We start from the raw sequence: 22,751 nt of genomic DNA on the forward strand, positions 1-22,751 counted from the left end.
TAAGAAATATATTGGACTGAATTTAAGATATTCTGTAGAAATGGACTCTCTTATAGTCGGGAACGTTTGTTTAGGGTAGTTGCTCTTATTTGTATTTAATAGACTCATGTATTTTTGCACGTAAAGTTATAGCTTCAGAAAATGAACGACTTATTTTGAAATGAACGACAAATTATTTTAAACGTTGATACACGAAAAGGTATCAAGAAACAGGAAACATTAAACCCCTGTGCTGTAGAGAAAGAAGTGGCGTTTCGAAATAATAAATTCCTCACATTATTAAGTAATTAAAAATTATAATACCAATAACGTGCATTATTAAACTCATCTATTTATTCACAGTGGACGTATACGCTGTAAGAAAGAACCACTACTGTCATATGTCTGACACGTGTTGGGCGTTACTACTTATGCTACGACCAGACCCAAGATGGAAATTCTTTCTCAACTTTTCAGTTACTATTTGTCAAATATGTATAATCATATTATTCTTTAAGAAATAAACCATAAATTTAACCTTTAAAAAAATAAATTCCGCTTTTCTCCACAACCGTGGAAAATCGCTCTTCTTGAACTACAAATTTCATCACATCAAAATTCAAGAAAAAAGACTATTAAACCAGGAGTGTATGAATATTACGAATGTACAATTAATTATCATTCAAAAGTTAAAAGATTAAAAAATACGAATTATTATTGCATCGTTCGAGGGAGAAAAAAATTAGTACCTAAGTACATATATAAATGTAAAGGCTCTTACCTAAGTTATCTGTAAAAATTCGAAGGATAACGTAACCTTTGTTTGGCACAACGAAACTGTCCTTCTGTGGTGGATTCGCAATATTACGATGCAATTTCCCATTAACGTCCAAATACGTAATTTCCTTCCTAGTAATTGGTTGCTCAAAGCTACCCCTGCCTACGATACTCGCATTATAGCCGTGTACATGAAACGTGTGAGAAATATTCCCACCGAAACCTGAACAAAAAAGTTGTCTTAAATATCACGAGGGCAGTTCGTTTTAAATTTCTTTTGCAAATCCTGAAAAGCTGACCCTCGTCAATTAAAACGATGTCGACGCTCCTTTCGGATGGGACTTCGATCATTTGAATGCACTCGCAAAATAGTGGCGTACTGGCACAGTGCCTCGAGCGTTCCTCGATGGAACAAATTAATTCATCTGGAGTATTCTCTGGCTGCGACAATAATGGAGAGGATGGATATTTGAACGACATACCGTTAATTTGAGCGACCCTTGCCCCTCCTTTATTCATACCTGAAAATGATAATCGTTTCAGGTGAAATAAATAGAGTGAATGGTTAAGAGTTACCATTATCCATATTCTTACTCAAATAGGAGGGGTAGAATGCGCATTCGAAAAAATGATATCTGTTGTCGCTCATCTCATCCGTGAAAGAAGGAAAATCATTCAGGTCGTACGGAATATAAATCACTTCGTCCGAATTAATCCCAGCGGACGTCTCAGCCGGTCCTTTCAAGTCCAACGCACAAATCACGTTCTTCGCTGTTTCGTGGCAATCGTGGCCCTTGCTTGCAATCGCATCGTCATCGATTCTCAATAGCTGCTGATCCTTTATCACCGTCGATCCCGGTTTCGCATCATTGTAAAGAATGAAAGCTTCTTGACGAAGGTTTTGACACTCTTGGAGGCCCTTAATTTCGATGAGGTATTTCCCAGAGGATTGATTGGCTTCGATCATTGTGTCGAACCGCTCCCCTGAAATTCAATTTCTTTGGACAGCCCTTACAAGGTAAGAATATCTTCTTCCGCGCAGGACATCTGCTTTTCAACTTTATCTTACTTTCCCTCGACTCTAACCGTTCTCAGTTGAATCACTTCGTGCGATGTGCGACTATCGGTAATCATCTGTCCCTATTTGTTGCTAGATTTTTCAAGCGTACGAATAACTGTATACACGGAATACAATTATCGTTTGCTAGAACAGCAATACTAACGACACATTTCTTCAAAAAATTATAAATTATAAAACATGGCACGCTGCGCCAGGGGAAGATGGGAAGGGGAAGCAGGCGCGTGAAGGGCCCCTACGCTGGAGAGCCCTGTAATAGGATATTCGTCTGATAGTATTCCTATACTATATTGCTGCTACGGAAAGAGTAATTGCATGTCTAAGAACGCTTACGCTAGTCGTTTTATTCATTAAAATCATACAAGGTCAAACTTGCGTTGTATGACGTATAACGTTACAGAAAAATATATAAACGAATACACAGGCTGTCAGGAAGAAAAGCTCTGTTTTGATTGTAGCAATTCACGTGCAACTTCCGTAACTTTCCTCTACCTGTTCGATATTAATCTTTCACAAAGTAGAAGAATTAATCATTTAGCGAGACATATCTGAACTTAACAAAATACAAAATTGCTCGAGATAGTACTTCGTCCACTGTTCCGCTATCAGCGCCGAGCGAATGTTAAAATTGAATCCATGGAAAATACAGGTATGATGTAATTAATCGATTCACTCGAGTCACAAGAGAATAAAATCACACGTGCATGATAATATTAATCTTTAACGCCCACCTTGATTTCCCCAGTTGGATCTTGGAGAACCTTACTACTATTTTCCTTACGAGAAACTTTAATACTAGCGGAACCAATTACGCTTATCGGTGCGCTAGTATTGATATTGTAATTACTAACTACAGGAAGAAGGGGTAAGACGAGATATACCAAGGCAACGGTCGCAGTTTAACTCTCATATTGACCCGTATTCGAATTACTATACATTTCCACTCAATCTTCTGAATGTTGACTTACTTTTTCTTAAATATTTGGTTGTAACTCATCGATCTTATCGTTGAAATCAAATGTGTACCGACAATTTAAATAGTTTATTTTCATTACCCTTATTTTTTATATTCGTCTGTGTATCGATTTATTCACTTTTACGAGTCACGCTGCGATTTCGGCAACTTTAATTTTCAAAACTATATCACTGTCTATGAAATATTAATTTAAATTACATTTTCGGTGGGCACAAATTAGTTCAAACTCTTTCACTCCCTTTGCCCACATCAATTTGACACAATTTCGAAATTCTGTCATAATAACATTAAATTAACTTCTAATTCTGAAGCATGTATTGTAACTATTTTTTTATTTTCACATTAAAATTGTGTGCCAAGTGTGTATTTTAATAGAAGTAAAGAAATTAGTAAGGAACATTTAAATGGCATAGAATCACAATTCACATCTGAATGGATCATAATAAAATTTCGAACCCCAAAAAAACTTTTGTTTTTCTTCAAACGTTATCTCACTTAATATCTATAAATTGTTCTTCTGAAAGTAATCCAAGTTTGAAAGAATTACATTTCGTGCACCGCTTGCACATTTCCAACATAGAAATTAGATTCGTCTTTGCGTTGAATTTTTGCCACATTTAATGTTGCTGCTCGAAAAATTCCGGTAATTTTTCGGTTCCATCTTCAAAGCCTTTGTAGAAACCGAAATACGCAAATACCGGTGTATTCACCGGTAATTTTTTCGGTTTTCGGATTTTATTACAGTTTTCAAAATATTATTAGACAAGGATCTATACGGTAAACGTATACTAATATTTTGATATTTTTATGAACAAATATTACGTTACGTCGGCGTTTCTACAACTCGAATTAATAACGCTTACGAAGATAATACTTTAATCTACCATGTCACCGAAAGAAGAACCGGAAAAATACCGGGATCTATTTCGGTTTCGGCACTTTAACGATTTCGGTATTCACCTATTTCGGTTCTACAACGGTTTTTCGGTACTCGTCTGTTTTGATACGATATCAGTTTCGGCATAGCTTTGTCAATGTAATACCGGTATCAGAATCGTATCGGTTTGAAGTCCACCCAGCATGGTGAAATTATCGGAACGATGAAGAAAAGGTTCGATCGGGCGAAATAACACACTGGCAGTATTGGTCGGACGACCGATTTTGTTTAATTGAAATAAAAAAGAGAAGCTTACTTGATAGTGATGTATTTTTATAACGAACAGAACGTTTAATGTGAGTAGTTTAAAGTATGTGTTATACCTTAGCTTTTAATAATCGCAAGTGAAGAGACCTCGGAAAAGGATTGTGATAATACAAAAATATAAAACTATCGCTGGGATCAGGAACAATGGATAACGTTATAGAGACATGCACCGGAGATTGTTAAATCATGCGTACCATTACGGAAATGTTAACGAAACACCTGGTGATATGAGATACGACGCAGTCTTTATCCGAACGAAAGTTAAACGATTCGCGACGACCTATCCTCATCTTTACGGAGGGACTTTATTTTTTCGATAAAAAATAGTTCGCTATCTATACAGCTTACTACGCCTGCTATTTAAAGCCCTGAAACAATACCAATGAAATATTTATAATCTACGTCGTCGTTGAGCCAGGTTGCGCCACAGACCGAACAGATAAAACGAAACAAGTTCTTAATACTTCAAAATAATATACGACGGTTTGTTACAAGAATACTAATCGTTTAATAAGATTAGATAATGAGACAGCGCGTTGCCGTAATTAAAACTGTGGGAATAGTTACGAATTTCATCTCTGAAGTTGCATTGCATTTTCATGGTGCACCTTTAAACAGTGCTTTTGAAAAATATGTTTCCTTTAACCTGACTCAAAGGACACCGACATTTTCCTCGTTTTTTTTTTTACACCTAAAATCACATATCCGCTATTACTACCGAATATGAGTAACATTTCGTTCGACGATTGTACAGTGGGATCAGCAACAGGTCGCTTAAAAATTACTCGACCACTGTTAATCGTGGTGGACACATAAGTTCGGGGAAACGAAACACTATCCTTTAAAATACAGTCTTTCCCGTGAATCGAAGTCGTTAGAGCCATTGCGCGCATTCCGCACTGTTCCCCATACGTAGAAGGCGCCCGTGGATTCAAAGACAACTCGATATCACTCCCTTTGTTTCATCTACGTTTCGAAATATGCGTTCTACTCGCGTCGCGCGTGACTTTTCTAAAGTAACACGACTGTGACTAACAAACGAAATTAGTCATCCGAAAGGCTCGCGTGCCTTTGCACGCAACGCAAAAGGGCATTCCTAAAAGGATTTCCCTACAACTTTTCAATCCACAGATTAATCTTAAAAGTACATTAAGTAGTTCGCCCCTTTGTTTTTATAAGCATTCAATTTTGTTCCTGGGGCTTCGAACGACTATCTCCCAGGAATAAAGCCAATTTTGTACAATTATCGAAAAAATATAATATTAAGTATAAACATTTCTCTTACGTCATTAATGAGCAGTACGATTAAATGGGTTCCCCGCTAGCTATTCGAACTGGTGAATTCAAACCGTAAATTACACCGCGCAATAAGCTACAATAACTCGTAATCATCGTGCTTCATCGTGTCGTTAAAATTTCTTGCCTCGAACAAAGGCAAACGTCAATTCCCCATAAAATCTTCACCGCGCTCCGCCTAAAATCTCAACACCTTTAACTCCCCTACGCCTATCAATCGTCCACTTTGAGTCTCGCGTAAAGCTTTAAAATTATAGTCGAATTAACGAAAGAAGGCGCCTTGGGACCGAGACCGGAGTTTGCGACGTTGCCGCTACTCCAGGCTCGCGATTGGTGGCGGACAAGTCGAGGAATACAGGCTCATAGGAGTTCTTATTCTATTTAAAGTCATTCCCCTGCAAATCGATCACTTTTTGCACTCGATGTCGGAGACTTTGTTCAAACTGAAATATTATATAGGAAGGGATTTCAGTCATCACTTTGCTGGTTTTGAATTTGCTCAATTTTTGCCTATTTTCATGAAACCGAGCTGTACTTGTGAATTTTTATCTCGGAAACTCTTTATCGTATTGAATTCATTCTTTTTTCATTTTAATCGAGAAAGTGCGGGCTATTCTAATGCTCTTTTTTTATATTGAAAAATTAATTTTGTAATTTTTAAAATTATAACCGAAGTTTTATTTTGCAAATTTCACGTACGAAATATTCTGCTTTCAAGCATGGAATTTTGAAAATTAACGCCAACATGAGCTGTTATTAACCGATGAAGAGTTTCATTAACCCACTCTTGGCCCCGTTTCAGGTAAAAATATTTTGCTCTGCCGACATTGTTTGTAAACTTTATTGAAATAAAGACGACTATGTAACTGCGGCGTTAATTTTAATGGTGTTATCCTGGAGTAATACTTTTAAGCCATATTTAAAGGAACGAATTACTTTTAAGCCATATTTAAAGAAACGAATTCCTGTCGGAAATGAAATGAAAACCAATTATGCAATTTCGAAACTTTATTCTGAAAGATGAATTCTTCTCGATTAAAATAAAAGAAAATTAACGCGATGCTGTTAGTTTTGGAGACAGAAATTCGTAAGTACAGCATCTTTTCACGAACATAGGCAGAATTTGCCCAATTCAAAGTCCTATATCTTATAACCAAGTTCAAAACCCGTTAAACAATAACTGAAACCTTTCCATAATTTCACATGGTTCACAAAATACATATTGCATTCTGATCAAAGTCTCTAAAAATGTGATCAATTTGGCGTGGAGTGACTTGTAGATGAAGGAATCTGTTTTATCGAGCCAGTGAGAGAGACACAGTTGCGCTTGAAGATGGAAAGAGACGTCCGATCTGCCGCACAAAGTGGCAACGTCGCACGAAGTGCGGAGCAGGCATTGGGTCTCTCCGGACCCACGCGCGCCGGCCTACGGGCCGCCCAGGCGGCTTCTTTCCTTAATTCGACTATAATCAATTCGAAAACCGATCGGTGCACCGCGTGCGGAACATCATTCCTTGTCCGAGCAACGCGACACGAACAACCAGATTAATTCCACGCTCGAACAATATTCATCCAACGTTCACACGTTACTCCAACAAATAAACGCTGAAACGCAGCGATTAATTTCGGAAATCATACGATACCGTCGCTTCCCGGTGAGCTTCAAACGAACAATCAGCTATAGTCCTACGGTTAAGTTGGAAGTGCTGCTAGAACGGTTCTTAGCACGCTCTGTGCTATTACTTATAATTCCCGCGACATTACGGCCCACCATCGCACCTACCGTCGCGGCGCGCCAATGTACGACTTTATTCGTCCTCGTTAAAACCGACAAACTTTCATCCGTTCTATAATATATACTACTTGGACGCGTCGACGTTGTCCATCGGCGCGGATTCGCGCTGGGTCTCCGTGCCCTTCCTATGCTTGCAATCCGTTCGAAATCGCGCTCTACGCCTCTGCACAAGACGGTTCCTTGATTCCTCGCGACGTGAACCTTTCACTGGCCGGATCGCCGTTTGCTTCTTCTCTCCTACGAGCATCGGAACGCGAACTGTGGTGCCAGCAATCGAAGCGCCCTAGTGTCTCTGTGCCGGGTTTGTTAGCGACGCGTTTGCGCGTAAACGCCGATCTCCGCCTCGAATAGGATCTGATTAATCCTGAGCTTGGCGACGGACCTCGAGTAGGAGTCGGGTATCTCCGCCAGTTGCACGGCGATGCTCTCGGCGAACTGCGCGAACTCCTCTTTCGTTCTCTTCCGTTCGTTCGACGGGATCTCGGGTTTCGTTTCCACGGACTCGTCGAGGTCACCGATCGGGCTGTTCTGCTCTTGCGGCGAGCCGTTGTACAGTTTCATCGCTTTCAGGCTGGACGACGACGACTCCTCGGCGTCCTCGCTCAGCGAAGCGTTGAAGGAACCAGTCCCCGAGCCGTTCGTTTCCTCGTTACAGTCTATGAACGTTATGCTCTCGGGATCGATGTCACTCACTATGTACTCCTCCTGCAGCTTCGACGGGTCCTCCTCGACCTTCTGCGGGAACAAGCACAGACTTCGTATTTCCCGCCCCTTGGCGACGACGTAATGGCGCCGTTCGCGCGCGTGAGAGAAACCCAATTGCTTATTTAATGCCCATGCGGTACTGTAGCGGCGGAGCTATGTGGGAGGGATACTATAAGCCAGTGTTTCCCAACCTTTTCTGAGTCGCAACCCTCTTTTATAATGTTCAAATAACGCGCAACCCCTCCCCCATGTAAGGTAAGGCAAATATTTCCTTGCTTTCATTTTTGAAAAATCAGTGTTACGCTGTGAATAGAATATGGCAATGCAACCGTATTAAAATTAATAACCGCTGAGAATCGTCAACTAAAAATAACCGTGGTGACTGCTCAGAAAACATTCCGCGACCCACAGCTTGGGAATCACTGCTATAAACAGTTTGCGTATTTATAATTTGGATATGTGTGTTTATGGAAATTTTTTAATACAAATGTAATAATTTTATGCTCGCGATTCTCTGATGAGCCAGTAGCGCAATGATGCACGCGTGGAAGTGATACGTGTGAAGTTCCTATATGTTATCCAGTTACGATTACGCGATGTTTCTAATTAGGAATTTTTAATTAACCCTGCTGGTTGTTTCTGACGATCTAGCGCGGCCTTCTAGGAACCCTCTGCGCGGCAGATGTTGAATTTAATTTGCCTATAGAAATTTATTCGAGGAGAGAAAACTTTGCGCTATTGATAACTGTAATTACGTGGATGTAAACACAGTCGGGTCGGATCACGGAGCCAATCTGCTATGCTCGGTTCACACGATTCAATATTAATCTCGCAGTTCGATCTGTTGGGGAAACTTGGCGCTAAAACTTTCACAGGTGTACATTTTCCTCTGTGGAACAATGGCTGTATAGTACGCTTAATTAAAAAACTATTTGGCGTTAACTGCGCGACGCTTCAAATGTATACAAGCTTGAGCTTACTTTTGAAATTGTACAATTTTTTTATTCTACTTTGTTCATTCATAGTTATGTATCGACTTTAAGAATTGGATGTTATTCACAGAATTTTATATTTAACAAAAGGCTGCTTCTGATACTTGGGGCTGATTTCCTATTTATGTATTAAACAACTGTGAAATTTGATCTTTCTTTGTGGCCACTTTTCAATATTGAACATTACAAATTACTCGAAAGAAGTATAACACTAGTTTCATGTGAACTTTACCTCTTTGAAACCTTCTTTAGGGTTGGAACTTATATTTGTGGAAAGTACTTGTATAGAGCAGTGTTTCTCAATGGGGGGATACGCGGTAAAACGTTTGGGGTTACGCCGTGAGAGCTCAGAAGTCGCCAGATCTAATAAATGTAAGATAGTGCCACCCTGTGTGTTCCGGGCGAACGTTAAATTGTTTATATCACACTTTGTGATTTTGTATGAATACAAAATTTAACCCTCCATGGTCACATCTTCCTATAATCACAAAATAGTCAAATGGGGTTCACCAGGGTTGCCACCTCTCCGGTTTTCGCCCGGAGAATTCGGGTTTTCAAGCAAATCTTCAGGCTCCGGTTTTACTGAAGTCTTTTTTACTTAATAACTTTTCAACGGATAAATTTCTAAACTCAGAATTGATATTTTTCAATATAAAATTCGGTAGAGGCGTATTTAGGGTGGGGCAAGTAGAGCTCGTGCCCTGGGCGCCAATGCCGGGGGGAGGGGGACGCAAAAAAGCCGAAAGAAATAATGTTTCTTGAATAAATTTATTTGGATGGTTAATGATAGTAGTTTACGTTTGTTATTATAGAAGCTTCGAGAAAAAATTGCTGCACTTTTCGGCTTCATTTGCCTCCAATTTTCGCCTCTTCCGCCCTTCAGCACCACTTTCTTTAAAAGGATTCTCTAAATTCTAAATAAAATGTTTTGTGTGATGAACACTTTTAACAAAGAAGTAGAACAGAAAGGATGGAATTGTAATGATATACGTGGGGAGAGGGGAGTGGACGGGGGAAGGGGGGAGCGCAAATTCTACGCTTGCCCATTGTTTACACTAAATACGCCACTGTGCATGCCATTTGATACGTGCTTTCGAGCAATATAAATTTACGATGAAAAAAAACGTTTCCCAGAAGATAAGTGTACCCGAAATGATAATTTCAGGATGAATGTAAACCGTCGAGTTTGGAGTTCGATCTAAGAAAGAAAGGGTTAAGTAAAAGTGTCTCTCCGCAGTGGTTCGGGCGCGTCGAGCCGCGAGTACGCGCGACTCCATTTTCGTACGCGGCGTTAGGAACGCACCTTGCGAAAACGCTGCAGCGCGTCTTGCCCTAACAATGTATCCATATAATTCAATCATCAGTCACCGTTACGAAGAAACGACGAGTGGATGCACGAATGCGGGGAGAGAGGGGGCGAGAGAAACGGAGACAAAGGCGGACAGCGTCTGACGAACAAAGGGAATAGGCGACGAAAGGAACGTAGCGTAGAGCGAGCGAAAAAGTACGAACAGAGATTAAAAGCGGACGAGAAAGTGTCGCGTAGCAGTGCGGCATGTACGCCCGAATCGGGCATGTTCTCAGATCGATTCGACGTACCACCATGGGAGCAGTGGGACTAATTGCAGAAAGCGACTTAAGCTCGCCGGTTCGCGCAAAATACTATGACCATGACACGTCGCTACGAGTCGACAGAAATGTATCCCGGCAAGCGACGCGTCGTTCAGGCGACTCGGTCGTTTCCGCGAAACACATTCAGGCACAATGATCCTTCCCCGAAATCCCTCGGTTAATTACGCGGATGGGGCGAACTGGCCTCTTCCCGACCAGAGAAAGGAAGGCTTAGCAACTGGTCTACCTGTGTCGGTCTCGTTCGAACGACAGAACCGACGTTCCTCTCCACCTACGATCGTTCGCGTGCATAGGACAAGCGGCTCGAAAACATCGCAAGAGGGCTACGCGTATGTACATCCCACCCGAATCGTACGCGACACGTGGGAAACGGAGACACGGTCCGTGACAACTGGGCTTCTCTCACGAGCGGTCCGCGCTGGTGGCGTGCATACTCGGTGTACGCGTTTCCACCTGGGCATACCTTCTTCCTCTTACTGTATCTGCGTGTGCCGAACTGCAGGAACTGCATCGCCTTAAAGGCGAACCACTTGGACACGTAAACATCGTCGGGCCCGGTGGCCGCGTCCCGGCTGTTCTGTATCTTGTGCACCTCCCTCGAGTACTGGCACTTCAGGTTCGTGATCTTCTTCTCGATCTCGAGGGTGTTGCAGCAGAGTATTTCGGCCAGCTCCTGGATCGCCCGTCTGCGTTTCGCCCTGTCCCGATAGCCGCGAGCGTTCCAGTCCCACAGGACGCGCCTCTGCTGGTACTCGCGCAGCAGCTCGAGGGTCTTGTCGCGGGTCCACTCCATGCCGAGCCGCGTGTCGTTCGTGGCTAGCTCGTTCCACGCGTCGTAGTTAGACATGGAAAATCGAGGCGGCGAGCGGCGGCCACGGCCCTGCGCGAACACTGGCGGCCGTTCTGTTTCGACGGGATATCCCGCGGCAGGAGTGACGGAGAGCAGCGGACGGACGTAGGAACGTGCACAGAGAGCCGGCCGGTAGACAAACAGCCAGCCAGCCAGCCAGCCAAGCGAGCGGGCGGCCACACGCTCGTGTACCCGCTAATAAATCGTCTACTACGAGCCGACAACGACGCCGCAGCCGCGAATCCAGCACGCGTTTTAATGATTTTTGCGCGAGACCCGCGCGCGCTTGGTCACCTTCCTTTCTTTATTTCCCTTTGCGGAAACCCGGCGAGAACACGAAGACGGCCGAGTCTGCGCGAACGGGCCTGCCTGCCGTTGCACGCCGCATCGCTAAACGTATGAGCGCCAAGCAGTTTCATCCTCTCGCCCCCCCCCCCCCCTCCTTCTCTAAAACGCGCTCTCCTGTCCCCTCCACACTCGCTGCTTTTTCCCGTTTCGCATTTCTCCTCGCCAAGCCTGGCTGGTAGGTACCTTCCTTTACATTCCCTTCCTCTTTGTTTACCAAACGGCCTTGCGCCTCGTTTCGTCGTTTTTCGTTCCGCCGTTCTTTTCGATGCGTCCTTTTTCTACGCGTGCCTCCTCTCCCATCTTATTCCCTCTTATCTACGCGAGTCTACCGTCTCTCATTTTTGGCACAACCATTCGCAGTTCCTTCGGTGCATTTTTCTTTGTTGAATTCTTCTCTAAGCTTCCTTATCTTGTCCCTCCACGGTTTCCTTTCTCCGTTGAGCTCTATTCTCTGCATTGGTTGAAATTTTGTATCTCTCTGCTTTGGTTTGTTATTATGCTTGTAGTTTTATTCCTTCTTTGTTTCGCTCCGGTTTCCTTTATGGCGCTCCTCCCATGCGCTATTTTCTTTGCACCACTTACAATTGTCAAATTCCTGCCATTTTATTGTACTTCTTCTCGCCTTACTTATTTATTTTCATTCCTCTCGATTTCCCATCTGCTTTCCTTTCTCCGTTTTTTCCTTCCAGCTTGCAAATCCCCTTTCCCTGCTTAGCCCATAATCCTAACAGTATCGATACTGCTTCTCACAGGCGGACCACGCTATAAAGTGAAATCCTACGCTGCACTCGAATATATGCATGCGATCACGCATCAAGTTGTCCGATGTACGACAAATGAGATTGCCTCGCGTTTTATTTATCATTTCACTGCGTTCCCCGACTCAACCTCTTCGTCTCTAAAATTTGAACGCCTAGCGTTCGCCGTGTGCGGAAATCGCACGCTCGCAATAGTTAACCGTGTCCGCTGAACGCCCATAGGCGTTCATCGCGCGGGGTACATCGATTGACTGATTAGTATGCGTTCGCAACGCCCAACTAATTGCGTTGCATCCTTAAGCTTCCAGGGTGAATTTAAACGCGAAAAATATGCCCCACGCGTTATCAATTTCCCTCTTCCTTGTGTACACAAACACGAAGTACATATGAACTCTACGCTATCAATTTAATTTCGCTATGCTTCAACCTGTCTTTTTCAATTACGATTTTCCTTCGGCTGCTCTGCTCGCTTTCACTCAACCTCGCATTATGCATTGTTAGAGCGTGGTCGCGCGTAGGAAAGCGAGATGAAGTTGACGCATAAGGGCCTTTTCGCACGAGACGTTTCGGTGTCTCTGAATACATTCGTTTGGTACGGCACTATTTGAAAATGAATACAATGAAACAGAGAGCGTGTAAACTTGTCCCCCGAGACACCAATCGCGAGTGACAAAAGTGTCCCGTGGGAACAGGCCTTAAGAGATTGATATCCCGCGCATGCTCGCGCATTTCCTATCTCTGTTTACCATTTTCAAACCAGCAACTAATTACATCCAAGATACTAATTGCGAGCCGCCAGACTACCTCACGCGGAAAGGCCTTAAGGTACGGAACGAAGCGTTTCGCGCAGAAACGCGTGCACGCGTTCAACTTGCACGTACAACAATTATATGCTACGTGTGTTGAATGTGACGTTTCTTTGTGCATAGGACGCTCGATTGATCGCGCGAAGAAGCAAGAGCTCTCGACATACCTGGAAACAACACTACGTGCTTGGCAGTCACCGGTTGAACCACGTTGCCATCAGCAGCCAGTACTCGAAAATCATGTCCAGAAACGGATAGCCGTGTGGGACAATTGTACGCATTGGCGTTGGCGATCCGCAATAAGTATCGCCTGCCATGCTCGACTTTTATTACCGTTCCATGGATCTGGGGAAAAGAATAACTCCACTTATCATTTCCGTGGAGCGCAACGTTACGCTCGATACCCACTTTCGTGGATCGGGAGGAAGTCCTGACGCTGTTAACATAACCTCTGTTACACAACAATCCGCGAATAGAACTAGACCGATAGAGGGCTCTGAAACTCTTCGAAACTTTCCCAACGCCAGTTATGATTAATAATCGGCGCGCGTCGGAAATCGGTTAAATAATTTACTGCAACGCGAATTTGACGGTTCGAATTAATCGAACGTTTCGAGAACAGAGGATAGTATCTCCGGACTGTAGAATTATATTCGATGGGCAGCTACGCAGAAATTTTCGAGAATTATTTTATGCATTTATTTTATGCACCGTCGTCGTGAATGTTTCTCGTGTTCGGTTCTACATCCATTCTCCTTCCAACGCGCCCCCCCTCCCCCCCCCTCGGTTATTATCTAATTAGATAAATCAGTACCTGGCCGTTCAAGAGGAGTTCAGTGGGCGTGGGTGGCTGTAGGTGCGAATGCCGCGACAGTGGAGTTGGTGGCCTTGATGACAAGAGAAGTATCCTTTCCAAGCTAGGGTCATCTTGTGGTCCTCGAACTGTCAACGACCCGTACACACCGTCGCCCTGCTGCGAAACTAATAATCCCGATCGATTATGCTTGTATTATTCTCACGATCAACGGGTGGTTTTATGATCTACTAGTAGATAATGAATTTCTAGGTTTGAGATTTATCGGGAAATGGAATAAAATTCGTTTTTAAAAAAAAACAAAGTGTCGAGAATTAAAGAAAGTGAATATAGGTACTTATAAGCCGTTTTTAATTTTATTATGGACTACAGTCAGTGCTGGATTAACCAATCAGGAAAATGAGCAGGTGCTTATTAGGGCATCGGGAGAAAAGGGGCATCATAGAAATTTTCTGAATTTTGAAATCTAACTTTTGTTAGAAACGCTTTTTAGCCAAATTATCGGAAATGACTAAGAAATCGTACATTGCGTTGAAGTCATATCACCCTGTATAAGGGGGTCTCAAAATCTTTTAAGTGCTTGTGGGGTCTCTAAAGGTCTTAATCCGGCCCTGACTGCAGTACAGATATACGAAGAATGGCGAATGTATACATTAGTAATAACTTCCTTATATTTTGCTCAATGCTTGAAGCGTCAAATGGAAATAGGATTGTGTCAAAATAGACCCGAGGGGCGTAGGGTTAAGTATGATTTGATTTGTATAGAATGATATATAGAACTTGACAAAAATAAAAGGAAATAAGTAAGTAAGCTTTGTTATCTTAATATATAAAGTAGGAAGCTTCTATATGTTTGTGTGTTTGTTTGTCGCCCAAAAACCTTCGAACTCATTAGGCCTGACTAATCCAGAGGAATGTGACGCAAAAAAAATTTTTTTTTTGTATAAAATCAATCTAAATTTTGGGCGAAGCCGAGTAGTAAAGCTGGTATAGATATAGTTTAATTCATGTAAAATAGTGAATAGGTGATGCTGTAAACAGAATTATTGTTATTTGTGATCAGTGGCGCATCCAAAGGGGCCCCCGGAAAGAGGCCCTGACACCCCCCAAAGAAATGGCACTGTAAAAAGAAGAGAAAAATGGATTTTGTTCTTTAAATAAAGCAAGACAAAATCAACGACCACTGAAAGTACCATTTTTGTTTATATTTAATACGAAATTCATGATATGTACTTAGAAGAGATATTTTAAGTCTATGTTGTTCAAGCTTGAGAAAATCTAACATAAATATGGCTTGGGGCAATATTTTATCACGCACAATAATAATCTTGACGACAAAATAATTGTATTTGTGAACGAATCCTTTGTAGAATATATGTAGTTTTAATATTTACTTGCAAAAATTATATTATTATTTTATTCTCATATGAATGAAAGTGATATCAACAACTGCAATTTCATTTTCCTTAATATTCCCTACTATATTATTAAAAAATCCTATAATACCATTTAAAAAGAAATTCGTTTCATAAAAAAGTGCTTTGAAAATTTGTATTACTTGTTTATTGCTCGCTTAGAACAGACTAAGTTCATAATCTTGCAATTGCACGATTGCGAGTGCAATGAAATGCACCGTTGTATGCACAGTTAGATGGTGCACCCGGTATGTCAGAAAACCAATAAAATGGTTACTGTAATCACCGCTAGGTGGTCGCTGACAGTGATCGATTTTCGCGAATGTTAATAAGATGTTAAATAGCTCCCTACAGATACAAGAACTACCCAAAATTAAATCGCTTCCAAGAGAAAGTTTCTGGAAAAGGGCTCACAAAAGAGTCCAATAACAGACTCTATACAAAACACAAAATCCTTCAAAAAACGAAAACGGCCCTGTCCATACACAGAATACACATTAATCAATTTATTTAATTTATCTCAGTAATATGAACAGATCCACAAAACTATATTTACGACAAGAAAGTGTTTCGTATATTTAGGACTAATTTTAAAATTAGCGCGAATCCATTCCATTCTTCGCAGAAATGTAAGAACATTTGGGTAAAAATTTGATTCAGAGAAAATAAAGGACTTCATTAAATGAGCGCGATAAATAATACATTTCAATTTATTCGTATTTATCGTACTTTCAGCGAAAATAATAAAGAAATTTCTACCAATAAATATAACAAATGCTGCAATCGAGAACAATTCTTTTTCATACTTTTGTATATTTGACAGAAAATATTTCAAAGTACCTGGTTGTTCGTGGCAAATGGAGGTTCCTTGTTCACGTCATTCTACTTTGCTTTTTTTTCGACCGGAAAGCTAACACACGTAATTCTAACTTAACGGGGAGCAATGCTAAGACAGCTATTAATACAATTGACGTTTCTGACACTTGCCGGACACAACTTTCCTTCACGTACTGTCAAAAGGCTGACAGAGGTCCGCGCGTAACCTAACTTCTACACGGTTTCAACATTATTGATCTACTTTGATTCTGCTCCTCCTGCCGGAAGTAGAAGTCGTTCTACAGCGCGGGAAAGTTGGAATGCGGATGAAACTGAACGAAACGATACTTGAACGAGATATTTAATAATTTCAATGTAGGATTAACAGCAGTTTAATTCTATTAACCTTTCTTCGTAATTTACTAGTCTTATGTATCGAATTTTACGAATATCATGTATATTATCGTCACTGTGTCAAAGAACAACGCTAGTCAAGCGATGTTCAATAAAATGACTTATAATATTACTGTTTAGGTCAAATTTAATGAAATTAAATGCTCCTACGACGTGTATTGTTTAATATTAAATTTTATGAAGTACCACGGCGATATTTCGATAGAAAAAATAAGTCGAGAGTTGGAGGGAAATAGTGCTTGATTTGAAACCGCTTGTAACCACATTTAGTGGGGTCAATTTCAAACGCTTTTGTTTGTTTCTTTTTCGTATGTAATATCAGCTTACAGATTATACTGTGTTCTCCTCCATCATGTTTAGATATATTTTAATATACCATTCTCGTTATAATGACGTTCCTTGATACTTACTACTATTATTTTCGAAGGTGCTCACCTGAATGTGCATAATAGATGTATGTACCAACTGATTCTGGTTTCAGTTTGTACCGAAACCCGCCAAACGGCAATATCGGGCATTGCGTGACCATCGACACACCGTCCATATGATTGGAGCCCTTTTGTTGCAATCCATGCCAGTGTAAAGATAATTCCTCAGATCCCAACCTATTATACAAAAGGACTTCGATCGCGTCCCCAAGACAAACCTGGAAATTAATAAGTATTTGAAATGTAATGGAGTTACAAAATTACAGGCTTCGTGATATCTATTTGCAACTGTATAGAGTGCCTAGGGATAAATGTCGCGCGGACTAGTTACTAAATACGAGCGTTTAATTTGAAAGCAGAATAAACTTACTTTTAATAAAAAATATTTAAACTGCTCAAGTGAGTGGTCATTTTGAGCATTCTCTGTAAAAAGAAAAATTAATTTTCGGAAAGTAATTTTCAAAAATGTAATTTATGAAATTAATCAAATTTTGTCAAAAGTAAAAAATATTAATTTCCAAAAATTAATTTATTGAAATACGGGCAGGAGCTTCAATAAATTAATATTTTCTATTTCTTAAATATAATTTTGTTAATTTTTTTTAATTACAATTTGAAAATTACTTTGCGAAAATTAATTTTTCTTTTTACAAAGAATGCTCAAAATTACCACTCACTTGAGCAGTTTGAATACAAAACATTTTCCTACACACTTTCTCAATTATTAACCACTTTGTAATCAGAGACTGTTTCATATATGCACTATAGGTTGCACAGCTCGTTCTTTTCATACAGAATGATCAAAATGACCACTCACTCGAACAGTTTGAATATGAAACAAATTCCTACATGCTTTCTCAATTATCATTCCAGCTCCTTTCACTTTTAAAACTCACAGAATAATTAGACCTGAAAAACTGAGAACTGTTTCACTTTTCAAGCACGTACTGTACTACCTAAGCCTTTTTTCCATACCGATAATGAATTTGTATTCTGCAAGTTTCTATTTCTAGCGTAATAATATCCGAATGTTATGAATTTCCTAGGGATATTTTAGCATTCCAATATTATTGTTTACGTAAGCTCCGAATATAAATTGTTCGTAATTATCGACCAAAAAAGTTACATTAAAGGCAAAGATTAATTAAACACATCTTCTTAGCGCGGACAAATGAATTAGTTACTCAAGAATAATCGAAGACGAAAATTTCAAAATTTCTGTTTACCTCTATTCGAGGACCTGGGCTTTTTCCGTTGATTCCCAGAAAGCTCCTCGACGAAGTCGCTTCGTTGCTGGTGACCGGTTCGTCTTTGTTTATGGATTCGTTGCGGCTGCAAGTAGTAATAAGAATCGCGTGGGACGTAAGGTATGTTCTTGAAAAACATTTTATTCTTTATAATTATAAGACTTAAAACTCGACAAGGAAGCAATAGTTTTCGAGCACAAGAGTGTTAGATGGGAATGATTATTAACAGCATACACGCTGGCCTCGAACTTGGCCATGAATAAAAGCGCGACGATAGTCGCACTTACGCTATAGGGATTTGCACGGAGTATATGCGACGCTATTATCTAGCGTTGCTGTGTACAGTGCTAGTAACCACGTGTTTGTGGCACATAGTGGTGTCGGAACCTGTTGGATATCGTAAAAAGTTGAGATGCACTAAGTAGCGAAGCGTATCTACCGTTACCTAGTAGATTGCGGTAGAAATTGTGTATTTACTGGGGCAACGTGAAATTGACCGAGATTCCAACTGGTTATCCTTTATCCGAGGGTATTCGATGTTACAGGTTTATGTTAGATATGTATGTACTATTTTGGTGGTCTTCGTTGCGGACTAACTAGCTCTTGTATTTCTTCTATAATCCTACATTAGCTAAGGTACAATATTAGTGTTCCCTAAATGAAAAAAGTTTTTGTGACACGAACATGTTCTGAATTACCGTTTTGTTCGTGCTAAACTATGGAAGCGATGTGTGAAATTATTCTTCGACAAATAACACTGAAGCAATTCTTCTGATGTTTCTTACATATTTTCACATACCAAAATGGAATAATACGTTATAGAAGTAGTATCTCTCACCTGATCGCGGCAGGCAATTTACTGACGAAGAATTCGTAGCGGCACAACTTTTTCGAAGACGCTTTGTTGGCACAAGGGCGCAGGCATTCGTGATAATCGTCATCTAATTTTTAAGGAAAGAACGAACGTTGACTTAGAATTCCTCAGCCTTAGCAACCTGTGCTTGTAAATTAACCGATTTTAATGCAACTATGAATCATTTCGACCGTTTACAAATTACATAACTCAATGGAAAGTTGAAGACTTTCAAAAAATGAAATGAACTGAAAATGCCCGTTTAGTTTCATTAAGTAACTGTTAGTACCAGTTACTTGTCTTCTACCAGCTCCCCAGAGCCTTATTTAAAATCAGTTCTAAATGTTCACGATCACGTTTCGTGCGAACACATTTATATTTCGGAAGCGCCGATGTCGATGCACTTGAAAAATAATTACTCTCAGTGGGCCGTCAGTTTTATTTTAAACAAATTAAATGGACTCGGGAAGTAGACAAATTTTTCTCACCCGGCGTCTGAGATCTTGAAGTCTCTAGTGAAATTAGAAGAACTATGAGAACCACGAAATTACCGAACCGCGACATCGTCACCCAGAGGTTCTGGGTTTTAGCAGTGTTTATTAATCTATATCAGTCGCGGTGTTCGCATCGCGAATCACGAGTCGAAGATGACCCGGGCAATGGATACCGCGATGTTACGTGTTTCACGACTAAACGACGACTTGGTCGGACCTACCTCAGTCGGTGAAAGCAAGGCCTAGGCTAGTCCTAGTTGCACAAGTTGCACTCGATGCACATTTCAGATTTTTGTTCTGTCTGCCAGACGACAGTGTAACGTTCACGTAACTCCTATTTGCAGATTTTATCGACGATTCGGCGGAATCGGTAGCCCGTGAATAAATGTAACGTAACATTCTCCGTTTCTTTTATTTCAAAAATACATTCGCACGCAAGATTGTAAGTAACAATTTCGCATTTAAAAAATATTACAGACAGTACTGCCTGAGATGTTAAAACTGTACAGACGATTGCATATACAAAACTATTTACAAAACGGCCATCGTGTTAACCCTTCATGGCCACATGGGGTGTATTTGCCTTTGCCAATATTTCCGTAAATTTTTAGCCCTTAATAATGCAATTTAAAAATTTAGTGATTTTTAACAAAAGACCAATCGCTTTTATCCACAACTATTGTTTTTCAAATACGAATTTCACAGATGAAAATTTACATTTCTAGAAAAATACTATTAGAGATTCAAAAATACAAAAATGGTAACTCAAAAATGACGCTGGGGTGCAGTGAAGCATGTGTGACCAATTTGTGATTAGGGGTCGTCCTTAAATTACGTAAGGCCTTAGGGGGAGGGGGAGGGTTGTGAATTTCTTACCTTTTCTTACAAAGAGGGGAGTCAGGTAGCGTCTTACGTAATATTTTTTAACCTACTTTTCAACAAATACAAATTCTATCATTAATGTTCCAGAAAAGTAGTTTTAGTTTAAATTTCCCGAAACCAAGTTAAATGGATTATATAAACCCGTCCCGACCTCGGGTTCCCAACATTTTCGGGTTCTCGCATATCTCTAATGACAACCGTTTTAATATCTACCTACTAGGCTTGTATAAAGCAAAAGAAATTTCTTTACTTCTTTGTGAATATAAATATTACGTGAAAGGAGAATTGAAACTAGTCGAAGTAATAAACGAGTTTAAAAATCGTAGTAATAAATAACTTAACGTTTGTACTCCTTAATTTACGAACGGGATGAACCTAAGGAATCTGGTTGAAAAACTTTCGAATGCAATTGTTGTTATATCCCTCCCTCACGTGGATATCGCTAAATTAGTTTTATAACATTCTAAACTACACAAGGGTACTCCGGTCTTTGAACACGAATATTTTTTCGGATTTTTGCAGTGATTCACACCACAGAGAATTTGCGGTGGAGGGTTTCTTCTGGAAAGCAAAGACATAACATAATAACACGATTAGTTTCTAGCATTTATAATTAAATTTATCCATAGCCTTATATAAGTTTTACTCACCCGTGAGTAGTTTGCAGGGGAAAATTTTCTCCTGGAGGTAAAGATATCGAACTTTTTTCGAGTGTTAAGCGGTATGTAATTAAGGGAACTTGTCTTTTAGAAGGCTTTCCTTTACTAATTACTTTAGAAGCTTTAGACTCTTGTTTCTTCAATAATCTTTCCATGGTCTTTTTCTACAAGTATGAGTGAAAAATCTTACAATCTGTTATATTATATAGTGAAAAGAGAGATTAAAAATTTTAATAACTAAGCTACCTTATCTTTCTCCCTTTTTTCATCAGCAAGTTGTTTCCTTTTCAAAGATTTAAGAGCAGCTTTCTGTATGGCTTCGGCAGTCATGACTTTTTCTTTGTATCCAGTCGGTAAAGACATAAGTTGTTCTACTCCTGGATTTGGTTCCGTGTCAGTCTTCCTTTCAAACATAGCCCTCTGACGAGCCGTCATTAATTTTGGATCCTTTGGTTTGATCTTCTTCAACTCATCGTCGACCTGTAATGAAATAAACGTAACTTATAATTCGTTATAAATTTCTAAACATTATTCAAGACCACTTACCTCTTCCAGTTTACCGGATTCTATTGCATCAAGCCAGCGTTCCTCTTCGCTACTAGTCCCACTATCTTTACCTTTGTTGCCTTTAGGTACTTTCTTCTTAGTCGTCGCTTTTGGCGAGGGAGCAGTGCTCGAACCCGCGACACTGAGATTAGACAATTTTGGCAGTTTTTCACGAGGCCTTTCTGACCTATAAAACAATATTGATATTATTCCCAGTAATATTTCAACAGAATATAAAATCATTCTTAATGCGATAGTATTTTAAATATCTTCTATTTTATTTACCCTTTATCATCATCCTTCTTCACTTTCAATCTAAATGTTTTCTTCTTCTCCGTGTCGACAACAATATCATTAAAATTATTGCTTTCTTCGTGCATCGTTTTCTTCTTCTTATGTTTCTTATGTTTATGCTTCTTATGCCTCTTTTGCGGTGATACTTCATTAGCTTCTAAAAGGTGAGGAATGTGTAAATACCAAAATTAGGAAACGACGGCTAAAACTAAACATAAAGCATGTATAAAAATATTTCATTTTCCCGCGGAATTTTAGTTTCGTGAAGCGTCACCATTTGCTGTTGATGTCCCTTCACTGGGTTGACTATCTTAGAAGTGCTTTACTAACCCCAGCGACGAAATTAAAATGAAGAAAAAATTAATACATTCGATCATTGTCGCGCAAACTGAATGTTAATCATTCGCTATGTGGCGAGTCCTACCTACAGACGCTTCTTCATCTGTGCTCATATCTTTCCTCTTACCCATTTTGTTGAAAAGCTGATCTGCTCGAACTGTCAAAAGTACGAAAGTGTTGAAGATGCGGTGAACGCCGTGGTGCGAAACTTAGTTAGTTTCGCAACTGTTATGTTGGTATACGAGCTTTAACGTTGGTAAGCTTGAAATACAAATTTTCATATAATAAAGGGCGTAAGTGAAACGCATTCATATTATGAATTCCCTTTATGCTCAAATCGCCCGCGCTCACGAC

At 40.2% G+C, this 22,751-nt stretch overlaps 3 protein-coding genes across 6 annotated transcripts in view; all 3 read right to left on the reverse strand.

Moving 5' to 3' along the window:
• LOC143372472 (uncharacterized) overlaps positions 1–19,882 on the reverse strand; it is a 59,696-nt gene extending 39,814 nt beyond the window's left edge. For all 3 annotated transcript variants that reach the window (XM_076818650.1, XM_076818649.1, XM_076818648.1), the window contains exons 1-9: positions 19,672–19,882; positions 19,169–19,271; positions 18,310–18,415; positions 17,091–17,301; positions 14,011–14,177; positions 13,364–13,541; positions 1,351–1,740; positions 1,056–1,277; positions 761–979 (exon numbers count right to left, since the gene is read on the reverse strand). In XM_076818650.1, the coding sequence (XP_076674765.1) occupies positions 761–979; positions 1,056–1,277; positions 1,351–1,740; positions 13,364–13,541; positions 14,011–14,177; positions 17,091–17,301; positions 18,310–18,415; positions 19,169–19,271; positions 19,672–19,747 (1,672 nt within the window). In that variant the 5' untranslated portion in view covers positions 19,748–19,882. The remainder of the gene's footprint in view (positions 1–760; positions 980–1,055; positions 1,278–1,350; positions 1,741–13,363; positions 13,542–14,010; positions 14,178–17,090; positions 17,302–18,309; positions 18,416–19,168; positions 19,272–19,671) is intronic.
• Positions 2,159–11,716, reverse strand: LOC143372496 (uncharacterized). The gene is made up of 2 exons (XM_076818695.1): positions 10,898–11,716; positions 2,159–7,840 (listed from the first exon to the last, which is right to left on the reverse strand). The coding sequence occupies exons 1-2, from the start codon at positions 11,279–11,281 to the stop codon at positions 7,412–7,414; spliced, it is 813 nt and encodes a 270-aa protein (XP_076674810.1). The 5' UTR covers positions 11,282–11,716; the 3' UTR covers positions 2,159–7,411.
• Positions 19,883–20,059: 177 nt separating the features above from the next.
• LOC143372491 (INO80 complex subunit B) lies at positions 20,060–22,660 on the reverse strand. Of its 2 annotated transcripts, none has more exons than XM_076818686.1 (6): positions 22,525–22,660; positions 22,050–22,215; positions 21,765–21,951; positions 21,465–21,698; positions 21,210–21,382; positions 20,060–21,120 (listed from the first exon to the last, which is right to left on the reverse strand). In XM_076818686.1, exons 1-6 carry the CDS (start codon positions 22,526–22,528, stop codon positions 20,988–20,990), a joined length of 897 nt encoding a protein of 298 aa, XP_076674801.1. In that variant the 5' UTR covers positions 22,529–22,660; the 3' UTR covers positions 20,060–20,987. The 2 variants fall into 2 exon arrangements, with proteins under 2 accessions (XP_076674801.1, XP_076674799.1); XM_076818684.1 differs by having other exon boundaries at positions 22,483–22,568.
• Between the last annotated feature and the right edge of the window lie 91 nt (positions 22,661–22,751).

The sequence above is a fragment of the Andrena cerasifolii genome, chromosome 8, assembly GCF_050908995.1.
Source record: "Andrena cerasifolii isolate SP2316 chromosome 8, iyAndCera1_principal, whole genome shotgun sequence".
Lineage (NCBI taxonomy): Eukaryota > Metazoa > Arthropoda > Insecta > Hymenoptera > Andrenidae > Andrena > Andrena cerasifolii.